Source organism: Vanellus vanellus (assembly GCF_965231255.1).
Source record: "Vanellus vanellus genome assembly, chromosome: 4".
NCBI classification, from domain to species: domain Eukaryota; kingdom Metazoa; phylum Chordata; class Aves; order Charadriiformes; family Charadriidae; genus Vanellus; species Vanellus vanellus.
The window spans coordinates 47,564,354-47,585,357 of NC_138909.1; the positions used below are offsets into that span (position 1 = coordinate 47,564,354).

At 38.5% G+C, this 21,004-nt stretch overlaps 1 protein-coding gene across 3 annotated transcripts in view; it reads left to right on the top strand.

Moving 5' to 3' along the window:
• CTNNA2 (catenin alpha 2) overlaps window positions 1-21,004 on the top strand; it is a gene marked incomplete at its 5' end in the record, with an annotated part of 461,863 nt that overhangs the window by 56,333 nt on the left and 384,526 nt on the right. For all 3 annotated transcript variants that reach the window (XM_082482395.1, XM_082482396.1, XM_082482397.1), the window contains one exon: window positions 20,493-20,659. In XM_082482395.1, coding sequence (XP_082338521.1) covers window positions 20,493-20,659 — 167 coding nt within the window. The remainder of the gene's footprint in view (window positions 1-20,492; window positions 20,660-21,004) is intronic.

Consider the following 21,004-nt stretch of genomic DNA (forward strand, 5'->3'; position numbering starts at 1 on the left):
TGCTGGTGACACAAAAACTGGGAGGGGTGGCTGACATGCCAGAAGGCTGTGCTGCCATTCAGTGTGACATGGACAGGCTGGAGAGTTGGGCAGAGAGGAACCTAATGAAATTCACCAAGGGCAAGTGTAGGGTACTGCACCTGGGGAGGAATAACCCCATGCATCAGTACGGGTTAAAGGATGTCCTCCTGGAGAGCAGCTCTGTGGAAAGGGACTTGGGAGTCCTGGCAGACAACAGGATGACCATAAGCCGGCAATGTGCCCTGGTGGCCAAGAAGGCGAATGGCATCCTGGGGTGCATCAAGAAGAGTGTGGCCAGCAGGTCAAGGGAGGTTATCTTTCACCTCTACTCTGCCCTGGTGAGGCTGCATCTGGAGTACTGTGTCCAGTTCTGGGGTCCCCAGTTCAAGAAAGACTGGGAGTTACTGGAGAGTCCAGCAGAGGACTACGAAGATGATCAAGGGAATGGAGCACCTCTCTTATGAGGAAAGGCTAAAAGACCTGGGTCTGTTTAGTCTGAAGAAGAAAAGACTGAGTAGGGATCTCATCAATGCTTAGAAATATCTGAAGGGCGGGTGTCAAGAGGATGGGGCCAGACTCTTTTCAGTGGTGCCCAGTGATAGAAGAGGTAACGGGCACAAACTTGAACATAGGAAGTTCCATCTGAACATGAGGAAAAACTTCTTTACTTTGAGAGCGGTAGAGCACTGGAACAGGCTGCCCAGAGAGGTGGTGGAGTCTCCCACTCTGGAGACATTCAAAACCCACCTGGATGTGTTCCTGGGCAGCCTGTTGTAGGTGAACCTGCTCTGGCAGGGTGATTGTACTAGACGATCTCCAGAGGTCCCTTCCAACCCTGACCATTCTGTGATTCTGTAATAGGCATATTCTTTATTTTGCCAATAGTATCTATGATGAGGTACGCTGCAACTTGCTTTTTTGCAGTCTCTCTGATGGCTCATGCCTCTCCAACAGGAAGTTTGGAGTATGAAGACTTGAAGTCTTATATTTGGCAAGTCACTGATGCTGTGGCCTGAAAACTCTATCTTGTTATTCAAAAATATTCATAATCTATTTTGAATTGCTTGTTACATTTGGAAGTGACTTCAATTGTTATTCATGTTTGCAGTGCTCATCCTAAGAAATATGGCATACTAAATGTCATTCTATGCAAATATACTAATGCTAGCTTTCAGACCCTTTTCAAATCCATTAATTATCTTTCAGCTCTCAGAGAATTTAGCTTCTGAAAGACATTAAAGTTCTTTTTTCTAAAATTATTTAAAACCACTTCTGATGAAAGAGCAGACATTGTACAGAATCTCAAAGAGTTGTTATACAGATAAGCAGTGTCAGGGGTTCCCAAATCTAATAGTGAAGCTGCTGCAGCTCCATTGCCCCAGTAGTGAGGCTGAGTGTATATTCCCAGCAGGCACATGCACACAAACACGCATATACAGCTCATGTATACATATATACACAGCTGACCACATACATCAGACACTCGGCACCCACTATGCTATGATTCTATGAAACACTGGAACAGGTTGCTCAGAGAGGTGGTAGATGTCCCATCCGTGGAAACATTCAAGGTCAGGTTGGATGGGGCTCTGAGCAACCTGATGTAGTTGAAGATCTCCCTGCTCGTTGCAGGGGTCTTAGACTAGATGACCTTTAAAGATCCCTTCCAATCCAAACTATTCTATAATTCTATGAAACAAACACAACAGCACCAAGTGTCTTATCCTCTTCCCCTCTCTGGCTAATTAGCATTGAAGGTCTGTTAGTGGGGAACGCCTGTACTTGTATGTATAATGTAGATCCCTTCAGTAGCTGGGTTCAGCTTCTCAGTCTGTGCCATAGCTGGCTCCTGCATCCGAGTGTCCCCGGTTGCCCCACGCCCAAGCACACATACAGACACAAACACGCAGAAGCAGATGTCTCAGTCGACCTTCAGACACTGTGGTCTCTCCAGCAGCTGGAAATCAGAAAATCTGGCCCAAGGCATGGCCATGCAAATGCATTGACCACTAATTTGTTTACATGCAATGAGTCCCTTTTATTCCCTTATCCCTCCATTTTCCCACGCTTGTTCCTCCTCAAATAATCTGAGTCCTTCTTTTACCCCACCTTTGTTTCCTCCCCTACACATCTCATTATAAGTCTTGTGCAGTCCTAAGATGCTTTTCCCCGGCATCCCATAGCGAGTCCTGTGTCCTCAAGCAGGAAGCTAAAAACAGAGAAAAATGAAATGCACACAGGTGATTTTTTGTACACGTCCTTAATGGTTTAGGCAGTAGAGGAGGTCTTGAACTGATGATGATACTGGTTCTTGTTAAAGCCATCTGAGGACTGAGAGCCTGTACTTAATTCTCTGCACCATTTTTGAAAGATTTATTTCTGTTACAGCCTTGGCTGGATCTTTTCTAGTATTCATTTCACTTTTCAATATATTGTTTTAAGCTCACGTTAGTTTAAATTTATGAAAGCAACTTACATCTCCAAGAAATGTTTGTTATAGTGGTTGGTGTTTGATATATTACCCCAATATGAAAGTTTGAGACAGATTTTACAGAAGTAGACTGATATATGTCTGAAAAATAATATAAATTAATATATTAGGTGAGTTTTCTGTTTTCATACTATACTTATTTATATTGTCCTTCTTTAAGATTTTATTACTATCGTGTCTCTATTGCAGAGAATAAAATTGCTTTAGAATGTCAACCTCTGACAGTTGTCAAAAATTAAATTATGCTCACAAATTGAAAGTTATAGAAACAGTGTTTCTTCCAGAAATATTTGACTTGAATTTTAAAATCAGATCCTAAAATTACTGCTTGGTTCTTTAGAAGCAATATTTCCATTAAGAAAACTTTCATTTGAGAAAAGATTGCATAAATACACCACAGTTAAAAAAAAAAATCTATCAAGAGATTGTAACTAGGGCATATTTCTCAGTAAATATTTTATTCCACGGCCCATCACAGTGTAGGATTAGTATGCATGAAATTTCTGAATTCAGGTCAAATTTGGAAAATAGTTTCACTAGGATTTAAAAAATAAAATAAATTTAAAAAAAAGGGTCTTACAAATTGGAAAAGGCACCATTGGCAGTTATCTCGCCTGGTTCTGTCTTCCAGCAGTAATTCAAAACTGGATAGGCTTACTCCACAGTCAGTAATCCCCAGCAGTATTAAATGTATGGCCTTTTCAATTAAGTTTTGAGGTATCCATGAACAATGGTCTGCAAGAAGATTTTCCATCATGCATGAAATCTGTGTTTAAGTCCTCTCTGTGCGTAATTCAATATAGAGAATTGGATTGAAGTCTCTGACCCCTTAGAAGAACACTGTTACTGTAAAGCTATAGAGCACCATGGGACGAGCATCTCAGCCTTTCCTTTTGAAGCTGTTCTAATTTACGTGCTGTGAAATATCATCTGGATCACAGCTGAGTGCTTGAAATCGTGATTGATTCATTGGGCAGAAATTCTGAACTGAATTCCTTTTCGTTTAACTCAACATAAAAAAATAAAGGAAAAAAAGAAAAGTTTGATTCACCCTTTGAACTGGAAAGTCAGTTATTTTAGTCTGTCAGATCAAAAGTATTTGGAAAGAGATTCATTTTAGCTTGGCAATGGAGTGATCTCAGATAACCCTTTGTAGGTGCCCTCTAAAACTAAAACTTCCATCACCAGTGATGGAAGTTGTTAACAGAGCAAAGGTAATATGAGTTTCTCCAGCTGTGTAACGTGACGATGGATGGGGTTAGGGAAACCAGGTGGGAGTGTGATCTGGAGCGGTGCAGAGACATTGCCTTGGAAGTGTAAATTGGTAAGTAGTCCATCCAAGGGAGAAAGTCAAGGAGATGAGCTTGAGATTTGGTCATTGCTATATGCTTCAGACGCATTGTTTCTCATGAAGAGCTGGTGGACAATATGGGGAGGTGTTACAAAGCCAACCTTCACCAGAAGTGGTAGACAGGTTTCTTTCTGCACCGCCACTGTTATCCTGTCCTGTTGTCTCCACCTCTCCAGTCCTTCTCCTTTCGCTGTCCTGTATGATCAGCATGTCCTGAACAGCATCTTCAGCCTTTCAAAAACTGTAACTGGAAAATTTCAAGAGTGATTTTGTAAGGATTACACAAAAAAAAGTTACTAACAAACTTATTCAAAAATATTAATTCTGTTGAGTAAGTGTTGTAAATCAGATGGTGAAATATAGTTTCAATTTAAAAAACCAAGGTTGTCGTTGTTCAGAATGTAATTGTAAATACTGCTGTAATTCACCTAAAAAGTGGGAACTTTGGGTTCTGATCTGTGTTAGCGGGATTATTTCTGCTACTCACCCAGACACATCTAACGAGAAAGATATAAGCAGTCCTTGGAGCAATAAACTTTTATCTGAGAGTCGTCTTTGCACCCTCCTCGGTCCTCCTCCTTGCCTAAAGTGTGCTTCCTTGTGTTCTTTAGTTTTGACTGCATTTTCCATGGCAGTCATCCAACTTAAAGCAATTGTGAAGAAGCCTCGTTCTGCTGTACAGATTAGGCTTTAATTTTGGATGTGGCTTTAGAAAGTGGTAGTCGATGAGAGAAGTAATAAAAATGACAGCATGAAAATTGGAAATACGCTTCCGTATGTTTGAATCCTAAAAGGTGTTTAATCAACGTATAAAAGACTTTAATTTATTTTCTCTCCATTTACCATTTTGAACACGTCTTTGTCTGGAGTACCATTTTCACATATTACAGAAAACAGTATTCTGAGGAAAACTTTACAGAGTGAGGGAATACAAAACGTTATAACCAAATAGCACACACTGCTTTCCTCTGAGCAGTGTCAGATTATAGTATTCTGGTCACCAGCCGTCTTGTTTTCTTTCCGGTTTAGTGCCTTTGTCAGGGGGACAAATACTTTTTAAGCTTTAGGTCTGCAAGATCGTATGGCTGCTGTTTATGTATGAAAACAGGAAAAGGAGTCCGCTCTGTAGTGCCTATGGAATTTAGAATTATTTCTATAACTACTAAAAATAAAAGTCTAGACTCTCCACTGGTTTTGATTTGTGATGTTTGCAAATCTCATTCATCCGTAATTGTTGCAAATTTGACTTTCAAAGCTGTGCTTGGCTTTTATGTGTGTTTGTTTTAATTGCAGATAATTTAGTTTATATCCTCTGTTTATATTATTATGTGATTTCTACAGTATTTGATGAAACATATGTTGTTTTTCTTCACAAAAATGTATCAACCCTATCTTCCTTTCACCTGTTTCTTCTCAGCCTTATTGTTTTAAATCACTCTTAAATTTATTACTTTGATGATACTGTTATTTTATGTCTGACATGCTAGTTATGATTGTCCACAAATATATGCCTGAATTAAGCTCCTGATCAGTTCATCTTAATATAATTCCCGCGGGCTGAAGCAGTTTCCATTTTCACCTCTCGTTTGTCTTGTATTGTGCTCCTTCCTGTTGCTTCTACATCCAAGAACACTTTTTGTGCAGAAAAGCCCTCCTTCTGAGTCTATTTTGCTAATAGAAAAAAAAAATTGTTCCTATGTAGGATTTCTATTTGCTATTTATTATTAAAATTTCTCCTCTTTGAGCTAAAATGGCTTTAAGACTTTGAATATAAAAGCCTGTTTTAAGAAATTCTCGAGTAATAAGGGTAGCTTATAATCATACGCTGTTGAGCTACGTCAATATGTTGTAAGTAATCTGCAGTGTGTGGTTTTCAAGGCAGTCATTCAGTTCATTTCCCAGATGGGGAAGCTGCCCTGTGCAGGTATCGGTGCAAAGCTGGTTAAAGTGCTTGAAGCGCCCCAGCGAGCGTAACTGCAGCTCAAGTTATCATTTCCCAGTGGTAGTCCGCAGCCGCCCTGGTGACTGTACTTCTTTCCCCTGAAACTGGCTTACTGACTTGCCTGTGCAAGAATAGAAACGTGCATTAAAAATCTTTATAATATTGCAGGAAAAGCTTTTCTACTGCTGTGTTCTGGGGTGCGGAGCACCTCTTTGATGACAGGTAGCTGACATAACAAAAATTGTGCGAGCGTTAGGACTGTCCTTTATAGATAACTGGACATGGCAGGAATTATGTTGAATTTATAGTATAACATTGAAACAAAAGGAAAGAGGTATAAATTCCTCGTGAATACTATACGCTGGGAAATTAAAAGAAAGTTTCGGTCAGAAGAATGAGGTTCTGGAATAACCCAGACATAGCAATAACAGAGGCAGAAAGTGGTAAGGGAGTTGTAGAATAAATCTGTTTATTATGAATACTGGAAGACTGTATACTATGACTGGAGGTGGAGGCAAGTAGCTAGACATGATGATCTAGGAATCATTCCAGTCCTGTGTTCCTGCATACAACATGATCTGGTTGAATGTAAGGATCATACACGGTACTTACAAAGTCATTTTGTCCCATTTTTAATTCCATTCGAAGGATACCTTGAGGGTGCATGGTAGAACAAATTTTTTTTTGTTGTTCATTTGTCTTTGTTTCCACTTTCATTTCCTGTATCACTCTTTCATTTGCCTCTACACTTTGCTATGATTACCCTGACTAATCCAATCTCCTCTTTCTGCCTTAGCCTCAGTGAAAACTAAAGATGTGTGATTTGTTTTGGGGGTTGGTTTTTTTGGGTAGTGTTTTTTGGGTTTGGTTTTTTATTTGTTTTTTTATTTGGTTTTGTTTTTTTGTTTTTTTTTTTCAATTCAATGTGAGGTGGTAATACTCAATTCACTCTGAATATGCAAGTTTAAATGAGCGGAGATGCTCTAGCTAGGCTAGCGTAGAAATCTATATGGACTAATACACCTGCTGACAAGGGCGTTGAATAGACTCAGACGATGACTATTCCTGACAGTTAAGCACAGTTTTTACACCTCCTATGTTTCTTAATATGCCTCCACAGTGACAGCTATACATGCAGCTGTCAGTAATGTTTGGTTTTTTCTGTTCTCGTTAAAAATCTAACAATAATAATGTATTCTTTATGAACCTTTTATTATACAAAGCATACTGATCTGACATACGTGTTGGTGGTGGTCCCTAGATTGGCTTTGTGTTTCGATACCTGCATCAGGGTGTAACTGCACAGTATGAAGTTCAAGTGTCTCTGTATCTCCCTGCACAGAAGGTCTTGCACTTTTGAAACATTCATGCATCATTTGTAGCTATATAAAGGGCTGTGTTATATTAACACCTGTATGGTATAAGAATTCCAGTTGAAACTGGTAATTTAGTGTGAGGGTATTGAAATGTTTCCAAGTCAAGTTTAGATGAAAGATCGTTATAGTCTGTAAAAATTAATTGTTTAATGTGATTCCCCATTTTGGAAAGATAGGCTTAGTTTTCATGTAGATTGATGCTTTGGGCCCGATTTCAGAAATTCTTCACAAGTTCTTTTATGGTGTAAAAAGAACTGCATTAGGTCTCAAATATAGGTTGCTGTAAATAATGTGTGCAGATTATGTGAACAGATAGTTGAAATGAAATAACATAATTCTTTAAAAGTGTTATTGTACCTTCTATGTCCTGCTCTACGTAAACCTGCAAGTGCTCTCCTTTGTATTCTTTGTCGTTTTCTTTCTCTTATCTTTTCTTATCCTAAGACTATACCATAGACTTTCCCTGTGCTGGTGACCCTCCTTGGTCTGCTTTTCTCCTTTCGCATGATATCTCACACTGGAGTACCTTTTTCAATTTTTGCATATAATTTTTTCCTGTTCTTTTTCTGTCTTGACCACAAAACCCTAAATTGTCCACCATTAACATGCCAGGGTGATGCGGAAAGGCTTTTATACTTTAAGCAGTATTTGTTTCCCACATTTTTAATAATGATGTTAAGAATATGCCATAATCCTCTATCGTTTTCGTAATCCACCCGTTTCCTTTGTCTCAGGCTCATCGGAAAACTGGGTGATTGGCAGGCAGCGATACCTCTTCATATATTAATCCCCAGGCTACGATGTGCTTGGAAATGTGCTTTGTTCAGAGCCAGGTGGTTCCTGCTTCTCTTACTGCTTCTGTCAAGTCATTCCCAAGTAGGACCTACGCATAAGCAAAAAAAAAACCACATAAACTTCTATTGAACTGATCAATCAACTAGACTGATCAATCTCACCTCAATCCTACCCACCTCCTCACAGTGCTTCCCATGAGGTGACATTAGTAACTCGCTGCTCCTTCTGTTCTCAGAGCACATAGGTAATTTTTGATAGGTTTTGTTAAGAAAACGTGGCTTGCTGGAAAATATGAACCCTTTGAAACTGAAGCTTATCTCAAAAAATATCAGTTTCAACTAAACTTTTCACTGGGCAATTTTTTTTATGTGATAATAGAGGACGATGCAGCTGATTCTAATTATGATTTTGAACTTAGTTCACAGTGCCTAGGGCATAGATATAATCTACCAACTAAGTTGCTTGGCTATACAGTATTTGTAAGCTTCTTCAAGCCCCAGAATGAAAGTAATATGCAGCATGATGGAATCTGTCCGCCTAATGGAGAATGCCACAGCAGTTTTCTTACAGCGCTTCCTTGTCTATGCCTGTTAGAAAGTGGTGTGCACTTTTCAAATGTTGTTCTTTTTTTATACCTGGTATGTTTCACTCACATTTATTAACCACAATTCTCTTTACAATTCATAAGTTGCTATGCAGAAACCCATTAAATGATTAAATTAAAGACTTTAATTGCTGAGACTCGGAGAAAAAGATTTTTTCTGTCAGTTACATCCATTTTTTACAATAATGATTTTAATAGTTCTACTATGCACAGTTCACCCCAAAGATCACAACTTTTCCTAGCAATTGCCGCTGTAGTTATTTGAACAGTTTTGTCTTGTTTATGTGATGAAATATTCTACTCACTTTGAACATGCTTCTTGTCTCAGTTCTGCAGCTATCTGGTAAAGAAGGAAACGCTTCTTATTTTTAATCAGAAATCTCAAATTTTTAGAATAAACATAGAAGTTGTGGAAAAACTACTAGCTCAGCAAAGAAACAATGGGCTTCCTGCACTGCTCAATCACTCCAGTATCTTGCTGCCTGGTAGAAATCTGTTCTGCTTCATACTGATGATTGGAAGACAGTCCTGCCATTTTCAGTATCTACTGAACTACCCAAACAGTCACACCCAGGTTTCCTTGGAAAATATATTATTTGGTTCCCTCCTGGCTGGAGTGTGAGAGCAAACTAGCTTTTGTATAGCCTCAGACAATCAGGTTTATCAGGCCACTGGAACAAAGCAAGGAGAGAGCCAATTTTTCAACACAGATGCTACTTTGAAATAAAAAACATCATCTTCCTCATCTTTTGTAGAACCTTAAGGTTCAGCTGCATGCCTTTTGCCAGGATGCAAATAAGGTCACATTTTAATTTAGTTGAGTTTGCATTTTTAAATTTGCTTCTGTGTTTATTGATATCTTAAGAGGTCCAGTGTGTTTTCATGTTCCCTAGCAGCAACCACAATGTTGAACATCTAAAATGTTCATGTTGGTGTTCATGCACTCCCCAGTTCAGAGAAGGCTAATCAGTTGTTTAGTTGATCCGTGAAGGATGTTGAACTGTGGAGTAGCTGAGAGCTACAGACAAAGAGGGATTAGGAATGGTAATATATTCTCACATCCAAAACAATTTACTTTTCAATTGAAATTTAATTAATGTTTTATTGTATTTAAGTGTATCGGGGATGTTTCAAATGCAGTATTAATCTATTAATTAGAAAAGTTCTTTCTAAAATGTAAAATTTGTGCAATAATTGTTTTAGATTGTCATAGATATGGGGCTAAATATCTTAAAGTTCTGTATTCTTGATGTTTTACTGTGCCTTAGGAAAGAAGTAGTTGGTTTAATTAAAATTATACATTTTAATGGTCTATAAAGTAAATGAGGTGGTGTGCTGTTTGATCTAAATGCAAATATTGAATCTGAAATACATACTAGCTTTATGGATACCCATTGTGCTTTAAAATACAGTGATTCATCTTCCATCACTTTATCGAAATGTCAAACGTAAAGTGATTCAAATTTAAGTGGACTAGATTTTCTGTATAATCAGTTCCAGAGAGATGCAGCATTTGTAGCTGAAATGTAACGGGAAAAGATCAGGCTAGATCATATATGGCCTTTTCTGGCCTTGAAATCTGTTAATATGATGAGAACAGTGGTCATTCTTCCACAGGCAAAATCCCAACTGCAAGTGAAAGGGGAAATGAGTTTAGAGGACATAAGAGTAAAGATTTAGAAGAAAAGTATTAGGGAAGGGAAGATTTAACAGCCATTCATGTGGAGCTTTGGGAATTCTGAATTTTCAATGCATATTTGTATTTAGTAAGTATATGCCATTCTTCAGTATGAAAATAATCTATGAATTCCTTCCCGAATTTTGACAAATGATGATACAATGTCAAATAGAGATTACTACTGAAATTAACTATTTTCAGGTGTGGAGAATGGATTTTGAAGTACTGTAAAGAAAATAGGATTGTTATGGGGTAAAAAATCAATATGATTATTAAGGTAGGAGGAATATAGACAGTGAGAAACCAACCATCAAAGACCATGTTTAGTTCATTATTCCTGAATCAGAAACTTTACAGTTGGCAAGTATACTGTAATGGACAGTAAATGGTCCTGCTGGTGAGACAGGTCCAAAGGGGATAAAACTGCAGATCTTTGCATCCTGAAGGTTTTGTTTTTGTTTGTTTTAATAACAAGGCAGCATCCACGAGGAAAAGATTAAAAACCTTCTTACATTATTTAAATATACCCTATTAGCAGTTATGAGTTATTCAAATCTATCATATTATCATTTAGTGTCATAAACACTGTTCTATACGGAATCTGCAGCTCAGTTTGGGTCTATACATTATTTTAATTTAGAATATGTTCATAACTATGCTTTTGCTCTAATTACAAGGAGAGCACCCTAAAATACTTTAATTAGGTTATTGTCATGTCTTTTTAATCTTGGACGCATAGAACAAAAGACAAAATCTAAAAGAGATGGATTAATTAGACCATAGCTTCATTAATTTCTTCCATTTGAGAACTGCTCAGGAATGGTACATACACTCAAGCTGTCATTGTTTCCTTAATTATTTCCAGGTGGAATACTTGGACTACTGTCAGCATCACCTACTAATCATAGCTGTTCTCTAGATTGCTGCTTTGTGCCCACTGTCTTCTATCTCTTAACGAACACTTCCAGGCTTTGGAAAAAATGGTATTTCCTCTGTATATTAACCATTAAGAGCTTCCTTTCTTGATAGGTAGATGCCTACCTTTAGCTCTGCTTATGGTTCTAAAAGTTCTAGTAGCTCAACACAGCATGTTTATGCACCCCTACCCAAAAAAGGTGCCGTAATCAACAGTGGTATCTCTCAGCCATCCATATACTCGTTTTTCCTGTATGCCAACACCAGCAACTTGCATTAGGCTAAAATGGGAATTGCTTTTCTGAAAACATGGATCAGAAGATCTCTTCTTTACCCATGATAAGTCCGATCAATGATTTCCATAGCAAATGGTGTATAAAAATTGACAGCTTTTCATGTGTGTAAATGAAATGCATTTATCTCTACAGGGCTTTTTTTGGTAAACTACATGAAATCAAAATCATTGTTTGTTACTTAAATACTATACACTTTACAAGTATTTTTCAATGTGTTTTCAACCCATCGTGTTGGCTTTGGCATTTTCTCTGATGTAAGAGAAGACAGTTTCGTTTGATGAGCAAGTAGAAAATAGGTTGTTTTTTTTTGCCTGGTTAGGTTTTTGCCAGCTTATAGAAAACCAGTTTACCATAGTGGGAAATGCCTGCCAGACTTGGCACACGAAAGGCAGCAGAAGTGTGTATGCGTGTGTTGAGCAAAGGAAACACAATTACGGCTGCGCCAACTTAGTTACGTATCATAAGAAAATTGGTTGAAGCAAGTAACTTCTTTTAAATAGAATTTCTGTTATGTATCCATAAAACAAAGTGATTGTGTCTTTGTTTTTCAAGGTACTGCAAATTACATATTAGTCCTAAAGAAGCCACGATCAAAATATTTGTTTTGCTTTTGTCACTGCTGTTAAACATTATGTGATTGCATCTGAAGACAAGAGCTGATAAGATTCGGAGAGTAGATCATCTTGACTTCCAGTGTTAAGAAATTGTACTGTTTGGCTCTTGTTCCAGCACTGTCATGGTACTAGCTGTCGTGCACGCTCCTGAAGTTTTTTGATATCTGGAGGAAGGAGAGATTTCACTGAATCGCAGAGGCTGGGAGGGACCTCTAAAGATGGTCTGGTTCAATGCCCCTACTTAAAGCAGGGTCAGCTAGAGCAGGTTGCCCAGAACTGTGTCCAGTCAGGTGAACTGGGGCAGCTCCGTCAGGGCTCTTGGGCTCATGTACAGCGTATTGTCACGGAAGACTTTTAGCTTCACTTTTGGAGAAAATGTTTCTTTACTGTGTTGAGGTTATTAGACTCAAAGTAAGGGTCGTGCAGAACAGTTGTAGCTTCCTGGGGTCATAAGAGCTTTTTAGGATTTGTGTTGCAGAGAAAGCTGTTTTTCCAGCGTTTCTCTACAAATTGTCCCTCTTTATTTTGAGGTACTTTCCTCAGGTTTAGAGCTCTGCTTTCCGTTTAATGTTTTGAGCAGGTCAAAACAGTCGTGGCTGCCCTGGAAAGTGATTGAGTCACCATCCCTGGAAATATTTAAAACACGTGTAGACGTGGTGCTTAGGGACACTGTTTAGAGGTGGACGTGACAGTGTTAGGTTAACGGTTGGGCTCGATGATCTTAATGGTCTTTTCCAACCTAAATGATTCTATAATTCTATGACTTAGACATGTCCAGGCTATTTAAATGTTCCCTATCCAAGGGTAAGCCAGCCTGCCTGCCTTCCCACTGCTCTCACCGGCCTGGGATTCCAAAAGACAAGTCTTATCAATAAAGGCTGGTTATTTAGCCTGGTTATTATTTCTGTAAATATTAGTAATCTCTTTCTCCACTTATAGTGGCCACACTGATGTTTTTAAACAGGTTTTTATCAGAATATTTGTTTGTAAATTAAATCCTACGAAAGCCCACATTTATGAAAATAGCGTGGTTGCTTTTTGTCAGTTACACTTGCAGGTTGTTTAGTTTTGGAAAAAAAAAATCATGTCATCATCCTTTAATTTCTCTGATATACACGCATAGATATATACATACATTTTTGTGTGTGTATCTGTTTAAGAAAGTCATGGGATACTTACACATTTGTGTTGTTTATTAAAGCTTTCCCTAGATACTGGTATAATACAAATATTTTCTTTTCAATGAAAAATAGGAAGCAATTAACTTAATAGTTCCTGGAAATATATTCAGGAAATATAAAATTTCTAAATGGATGTGTGTGTGTGTGTGTGTATAGTTTTTGAATATGTGTATGTATGGATATGTATATAAAATTATAGGAAAAAATGTATAGACTTGTTGACTTCATCTGTTTTTCTGCTTTTTTTCCCCCTTATGTTGATTTTCACTTTGGGTATGTACTAATCACTTACCTTTCCAGTTGTTTTGGCCTTATTCCATTTTAAGACTATAATGATGAGAGGTAGAAATTGTGGTTTAACCCCGTCCGGCAACTAAGCACCATACTGCCACTCGCTCACTGCCTCCTTCAGTGGGATGGGGGAGAGAATCAGAAGAATAAAAGTGAGAAAACTCACGGGTTGACATAAAGACAGTTTAATAAGTAAAGCAATAGCCACACAAGCGAAGCAAAACAAGGAATTCATTCCCTGCTTCCCATCAGCAGGCAGGGGTTCAGCCATCTCCAGGAAAGCAGGGATCCATTCACATATAACGGTTATTTGGGAAAACAAAATGCCATAACTGAATTCCCTTCCCCCCCGTCTTCCTTCTTTTTTCCCCCAGGTTTATATACTGAGAATGATGTCATATGGTGTGGAATATCCTTTAGGTGAGTTGGGGTCAGCTGTCCCAGCTGCGTCTCCTCCTAACTTTTTGTGTGTCCCCAGCCTACTTGCTGGGAGGGTGCTGTGAGGAGCAGAAGAGGCCTTGATTCTGATGTTAGGTTTTTTGGCATGTTCAGTTTTTGAGTTGTACTGAATCATGCAGAATTTTGGTGACCTTTGCAATCATCTGTTGACAGCTGTTTGCAGAAGTTAAGCTTATAGTACTTGAATAACCTTACACAGATTACCAGGTGACTTGTATATGTACATGATTCTGGTTAAATACATGTAAAGACATCTTTAACTGCTCCTATATAAGTGCCTGAATTTAATATCCAAAAGGAAATGACATCTTTATTTAAAAATCTCAGGGAAAAGGGTTTTTTGTTTTTTTTTGGGTTTTTTTTTGTTTGTTTTTTGAGAATCAGGTCTAAAAGACTCCGTTTCTAGGTGCTGTAACTTTGTTAGGAGAAAGTGACTGAGTATGACTAAATCTAATCTTGCATTACCCATCAAGGAAGGATAGGTAGAGTAGGTCCCCCAGTTAAATCCTGTCAGAGCAAGCTAAGTGGGTTGACAGTGATGTTGGGAGGTGGTAGCTGTAGGTCTAAACCTTTTTAAGCTGATGAGATCCCAGAACCTAAATAAGAACTTTGGACACATCTTCTAGTCATTACTCAAGTGCAGGAAAGTGGCTTGTTGTGTGGCTCTTCTCAGATTGACAGAATCATAGAATGGTTGAGGTTGGAAAGGACTTCTGGAAGTCATCTGGTCTAAGCATCCTGCTCAAGCAGGTGACCTACAGCTGGTTGCCCAGGACTGAGTCCAGACAGCTTTTGAGTATCTCCAAGGATGGAGACTCCACAACTGCTCAGGGCAACCTGTTCCAGTGTTCAGTCACCCTCAGAGTAAAAAAGTGTTTCCTGATGTTGGAAGGACCCTCCTGATTTTCAGTTTATGCTCGTTGCCCCTTGTCCTGTCACTGGGCATTGCTGGAAAGAGCCTGGCTCCATCCTCTTTGTACCTTCCCTTCAGTTAATTACATATATTGATAAAATCCTCCCGAAGCCTTTTCTTCTCCAGGCTGAACGGTCCCGGCTCTCTTAAGCTTTTTTCGTAGCAGAGATGCTCCAGTCCCTTCATCATCCTCGTGGCCCTTCGTTGGACTCTCTCCAGTCTGTCCATATCTCTCTGTGCTGGGGAGCCCAGAACTGGAAACAGTGCTCCAGGTGTGGCCTCACCAGCGCTGAGTAGAGAGGAAGGATCACCTCCCTCAACCTGCTGACAACACTGCAAAGGCGGCCAGTGGTATCCTGGGCTGCATTAGGCAAAAAGCTAAGAATTCTAAAAGAAGTAAAAACCTTTCACCCCCATTCAAAATGGATCAAGGTGCATGAAATCTTGTCCAGCTATGAGTCCTAACTTCACACAAGCAGCAGTTCTACCAGTAATCATAAGAATTCAGGAATTAAGCTGGATGTCAGTGTTGAGGGTATTTTTTTGGCAGGGGTGGATGGGGAGGTTTGGGTTTGGTTTTGGGTTGTTTTTTTTTTTTTGTGGTTTGGTTTGGGTTTTTTGTTTTCTTTTCTTCTTATGATGAAAGTTTCTTAATGTGGCTAATTAGGGACTTTCTCTACTGAATATCCTAGTTTTTTAAAATCACTTTCTAACCCAACTAAGACTGCTTATTTACAAAATGTAAATGGAAGGCACACTTTTTTCTCCATGTGAGGTGCCAAAGAATTTAGTATGTGGGTTTTAGCAAGAAAATGGCTGACACTATTTGTCTAACGAAAAAGGTATATGAATGCTGCAAGGTATCAGATGAAGTATTTCGTGTAGCTGTGAATGATATCACCTAGAAAAATGCAGATCTTATCACATGTATTCCAGAAACATAATTGTTTCATAGGGCTGCTGAAATGATTACGGGAATGGATATTCTATGCAATAAGAGGAGACTGAAGTACTGTCTTTAATCTGTCACGGCTCATCGCAAAAATGCATGAAGCGAAAAAGGGACAAAAGGAAACACAGTGGAAGAAGAATAAGTACTTAAGTTGAAGGACAAATGGGGCATGAGAAGAAATGGATATAAATTATCTACAAATACAGTCAGTATGGAATTAAAGTGTGTCTAATGAAAAAAACCTGTCAGATTACGGAGTTCATTTTGGAATGAATTTCCAACTTCCAGTAGGATTAATTGGGGTTAAATGTCCGAGCTGTTTCTTAGATGGAAGCTTGATGAGTTTGTGAGACTAGTTATTATCATATTAAGATGATTATTAATTATATTATGACATGACTGTCTGCAGTTGCAAGGAAGCAGACCTGATGACTCAAGATGTCTGTGTTTCTTGCATTGACCTGATTTTCACTGAAAGTAATTAATATAGATTACAGAATAACTTTAAATGAATTTGGAAAGAAATGGGTAACTGAAAGTAGTGTTGGCTTTTTCCAGATAAAAAGGTTTCTCTGAAAAATAATTTGACTAGCTGTAGCTCCAACAGTACCTTTGGCCTAAGAGTGGTTTGACACCATTGCTGTACAAGGATAAAAATATGTTAATTGGCACTGAGATAGACAATCCTTCCTCCCCAATGGTGGCTGGCTCTAGGTTATTAGGTTTTAAAGTGTGAACTACTGGTTCTTTATAAGGTTTAAACAACCTGCTATTAACTTTTATACTAATACTTTTTTTATTTACTTATTTGTTTATGTTGATTTAATGCTTTATACTTAATTACTTTGGAGCAGATTTATTTCACCTAACTTTAGCTTTCTAACATAAAATAATTAATCCAAACTTTTTAAACTCTTGTTTTGACCCTCCATGTATTTTCTCCCTGTCCTCCAGATTTGATTTTCAAATGTAGTTGCTAGTTGTATCTCCTTGGACAGTCAAGCCTAAGAAGATAATTTTCCTGCTTGCTTTCCTGGTGCCACTGGCCAATTACCAAATATTATTTCCTTCTTTCAAAGTTCAGTATGAATATTTATCTGAAGCTACAGACTGGTAATTTCGCAGAAAACTTTAAAGTCTCTTCAATAGCAAAATGGAAGTTACACAACTTGTTAGCATCTGATTCCAAAATGCAAAGCTTGCTTTGGCTGCCATTTCATCTTGGATATACCTAAAGTTCAAGTACTTTCACATGCAAAACTTTTATTGATGGGTACTCAGAATCACTTCCATCTCATCTGAATCTAACTTAGAGCTTAAATATCAGAAGGCTTTGCTGGACTCTTCGTACCATTGTATGTATCCCCTTGGGTTACGTCAGCTAGATATGCTCTAAGAGTGCATGCATATTGGATCAAACTTTCTACAAGAAGCTGTGATAGCTGGTTTCCTTTAATAACTTACTGAAGCGAAGATGATGCTTTCCCAGTTGTTACACTGATTAGATGAATCCAGTCATCCACATTTTGGATCAAATTCCTAGGTTAGGAAATTTAACTCTAACCCTTGCCCACATGCTAGACTCTAAGCTATTCTGTGGTCGCTCTTAGCCTCTCCTTTTACAGGGAATATTTTGAGTCACTGAGTCAAAAAATAATAATAAAAAAATAGATGTGTGGAAATTTCGTGCCCAATTTTTAGCACACAGCCAAGAGTTGTTGATAATTTTTTCCAATAACTGTTTAATTTAAAGTATGTGTCAGAAAAATCTTCGTGGCCTTCAAGTTCCTTGCTCCTAATTTCAGTGATTTTTGGTGCATGGGTAAAGTGCATGGGAATGTAGGTACAGCAAACTGCGGTCCTCCTCAGCAGAAACCTTGTTTCTCTGCGGACACCAGGTACCTAGAACTTTGACTCTATGATGCTGTGTAATATGACAGTTAACCATGTTTGGCATTTTTTGTTGTTGTTGTCTCTTTATCTGACAATGATTGTTTGTTCCTTGTCTCCTAAGAAATCTTTTGAGAGTTTTGGCAACCTTATGGAAATCTAAGAAAAGTATGCAGCCTTAGGACTGAGGCATTCAAATTTTTTCTACTGAAATTGTATATTGTCAGCTTACCGTCCAAGATACACTGCGCACGGATTATAATAAGAACACACAGTCCTAATGGTGATATACCAAGGAAAAGAGTTCTGATGGGAATTATTCACTGTGGCTGTCTTAAGCGTCTTCTCCACTATTTGCATTGTCTTATGGGAAGTTATGCCATCTGGGATTTTTTTTTGGATGTTGTTATAATGGTCTTAACAGCAATATAAATATGCTTTGATTTCACATTAAAAGTGCTTTCTTTCTGAGTTTCTACATCAGAGACAAACAGGATTTTTTTCTTTTTTTTTTTTTTTAATAATAGCAAAGTTTGGGTTAATATAAAGTCTCATTGAAAATGGTGTTTGCTCCTCTTTCAGCCTGATTTCCTAAGGAAATGAGGTTTGCGTAATTATTGATCTGTTGGTAAATCCTAATTAAATTGTTGTCCAGTTTCAACCTATGGAAAAATATGTAAACATAATTAAATAAAAGTTTTAAAAAATCAGCAATTGGAGAGAGAGGAAAACGCAATAAAAACTCAGACTTTTGTTCACACCAAGAGCAAGGTGGGCGCAGTTCAACCTTGTCTTTGCCCCTGACCGGCTGGTTGGGCAACACACGCGTAGAGTCCTGACAAGGCAGAGCGCGCGCTGTTTCTGCCACATTGAAAGTGTCATGGAGAAAATAGGATGGAGTGGGTTTTCAGGCGGTATAGTAGCAAGATAGGTGAAAATTAATATAAGCTTTCTAATTCAGCCGCACAGAGTTAAATTGCGGTTTGAAAAGAAGGTCATAACAAGCAAACAAATATAGAAACTGCTGAAAGTTTATGAAGCATTTAGAGAATGCGGAATTTTTAAAAAAGGAACTTGCGTACCGAGCTTTCTTTCAGCAAAACCTAACAGTACAAAGAAACCTAAATCAGTAGATCATCTTAAAAATCAGTTTTTGCTTGGCATAGCCACAACATAATTCCAGGTAATGTATCGATGATGGGATCGTATTCCATGGCTGGGCTGGCTTGTTTTGAACGCTTTTCACAAGCCTACACAGCAGAACCCAACGCGTTTTGGAGGCACCCAAGCTGGTCTGAAGTTAGTAAAGCTGCATAACAGCAGGGCAGCCCTACGCAGCTACACTAGCTTGGAACTTGAGTCATCGGTGTGGCACAGTCTAAGCTAATTAGAACTGGCTCTGAGCGAGACTCATCAACCGGTACGTGACCGTGTGCAGATACAGCTAAGTTGCTTCTGACTGCAGAGGCAGCGAGCACCTAGGATTTGGGTTTAGAGGTTGTTTTCCATAGCCTATTGAAGGTCTCCAAAATACACAAGTGTTTTTCTCATAGATTGGATTAATAGTATCATCTCCAAATTTCTATTTTTTATTGCACAATTTCTCTCCCATTCTTGAATTAAGAAGGAAGATGATGCATTTTCACTTCACTACTTTTCAGCTGACGCTGTTAAAAAGGAAGGTGGTGTAATCGCCCATTTCCTAAAAGGATGAAGTGATGCATGTTTTTCCTGTTGCCTAGAATAACATACTTTTACTTCATAATACTTTTTAAGATTGTGGCTCTCTATTAAGATATTGCTCTTTACAACTACCTGAAAGGAGGTTGTGGTGAGGCAGGGGTCAGTCTCTTCTCCCAGGTAACAAGTGATAGGACAAGAGGAAATGGCCTCAAGTTGCACCAGGGGAGGTTAGATTGGATATTAGGAAAAAATTCTTCACCAAAAGGGTTGTCAAGCATTGGAGCAGGCTGCCCAGGGAAGTGGTTGAGTCGCTGTCCCTGGAGGTATTTAAAACACGTGTAGATGTGGTGCTTAGGGACATGGTTGCATGGTGGTTTTGGCAGGGTTAAGTTAATGGTTGGAATTGATGATCTTAAGAGTCTTTTTCCAACCTAAGTGATTCTATGACTCTCTGATTGGGAGAAAAAAAAAAAAAAGTCTTTAATAGGAGTGATAGCTCTTCTAGCTGGAGGAGAGCAGAGTAAGTATCTGAGCAAGAAGGAGCAGGAGTGAAGGAGAAGGATGCAGTTTGAAGCCTGATTTGTAGAGAGATGCAATTGGGGTTCTCTGTTCCATCCTCCCTACCCGTGCAGGCGAGTTCTATATTTCTGTAACACACACTGTTGTTTTTCTTACATTGTGTTGGTTGCACTCAGCAGCCTATTTTGGACATTTGGTTTCCTTTTTTAGTTGTTACAGGTGACTGCTCTAGAAGAACAGTTTGGGAATAAAGAAAAAAAGGTGGAGAGTATTGAGGGGGTTGCTGCACCTGTTAAAAAAAAAACAAAACAAAAACAAAAAAACCCAAAACAAAAAAAAAACCAAAAAAAAAAAAAAACAAAACTATTTCTCCTGAGCAATTCTATATTCAGTAGCTAAGCCACTATTTTTTTCCTAACAGCAGTTAGTTTATTGAATTGTTTAGAATTTCTGGAAAAAAAGTACAAGTGTAAAGCTTATCTTTAATTACCTCTTTTTTTTTTTTTTTTTTTCAATTTTAGGAGAAACAATGAGAATTGCCTCTTCGGAGTTTGCTGACGATCCGTGCTCCTCAGTGAAACGGGGCACCATGGTGCGGGCTGCTCGTGCCTTGCTTTCTGCTGTCACCCGCTTACTCATCCTGGCTGATATGGCTGATGTCATGAGGCTTCTATCACATCTGAAAATTGTATGCATTTTTAACATCATGTATTCTTTTTGCATGTTTTGTGGGTAGAAAAATGGAAAAAAAACAAACAAACAAACAAACAGTCATGGATGTCACTTCAGGTTTCTTACTCTATTTCACGGGTTTTTCTTAAAGTGGTGAACAAGAAGTAGGAGAGAACACACTTCTACATTGGTCTTATTCATTTTCTAATTTTGCATAAATTAATTGTCGGCGACTTAAAGTAAAAATTATCAGATATCTTCAGTGCCTGGACTAGGACTGCTGTTACGCAGCTCTCTGAAGTGAACAGGGGCATTTCCCTATCTCCCCCTGCCCGGTAGCGGATGGTTGGCTACTCGCTAT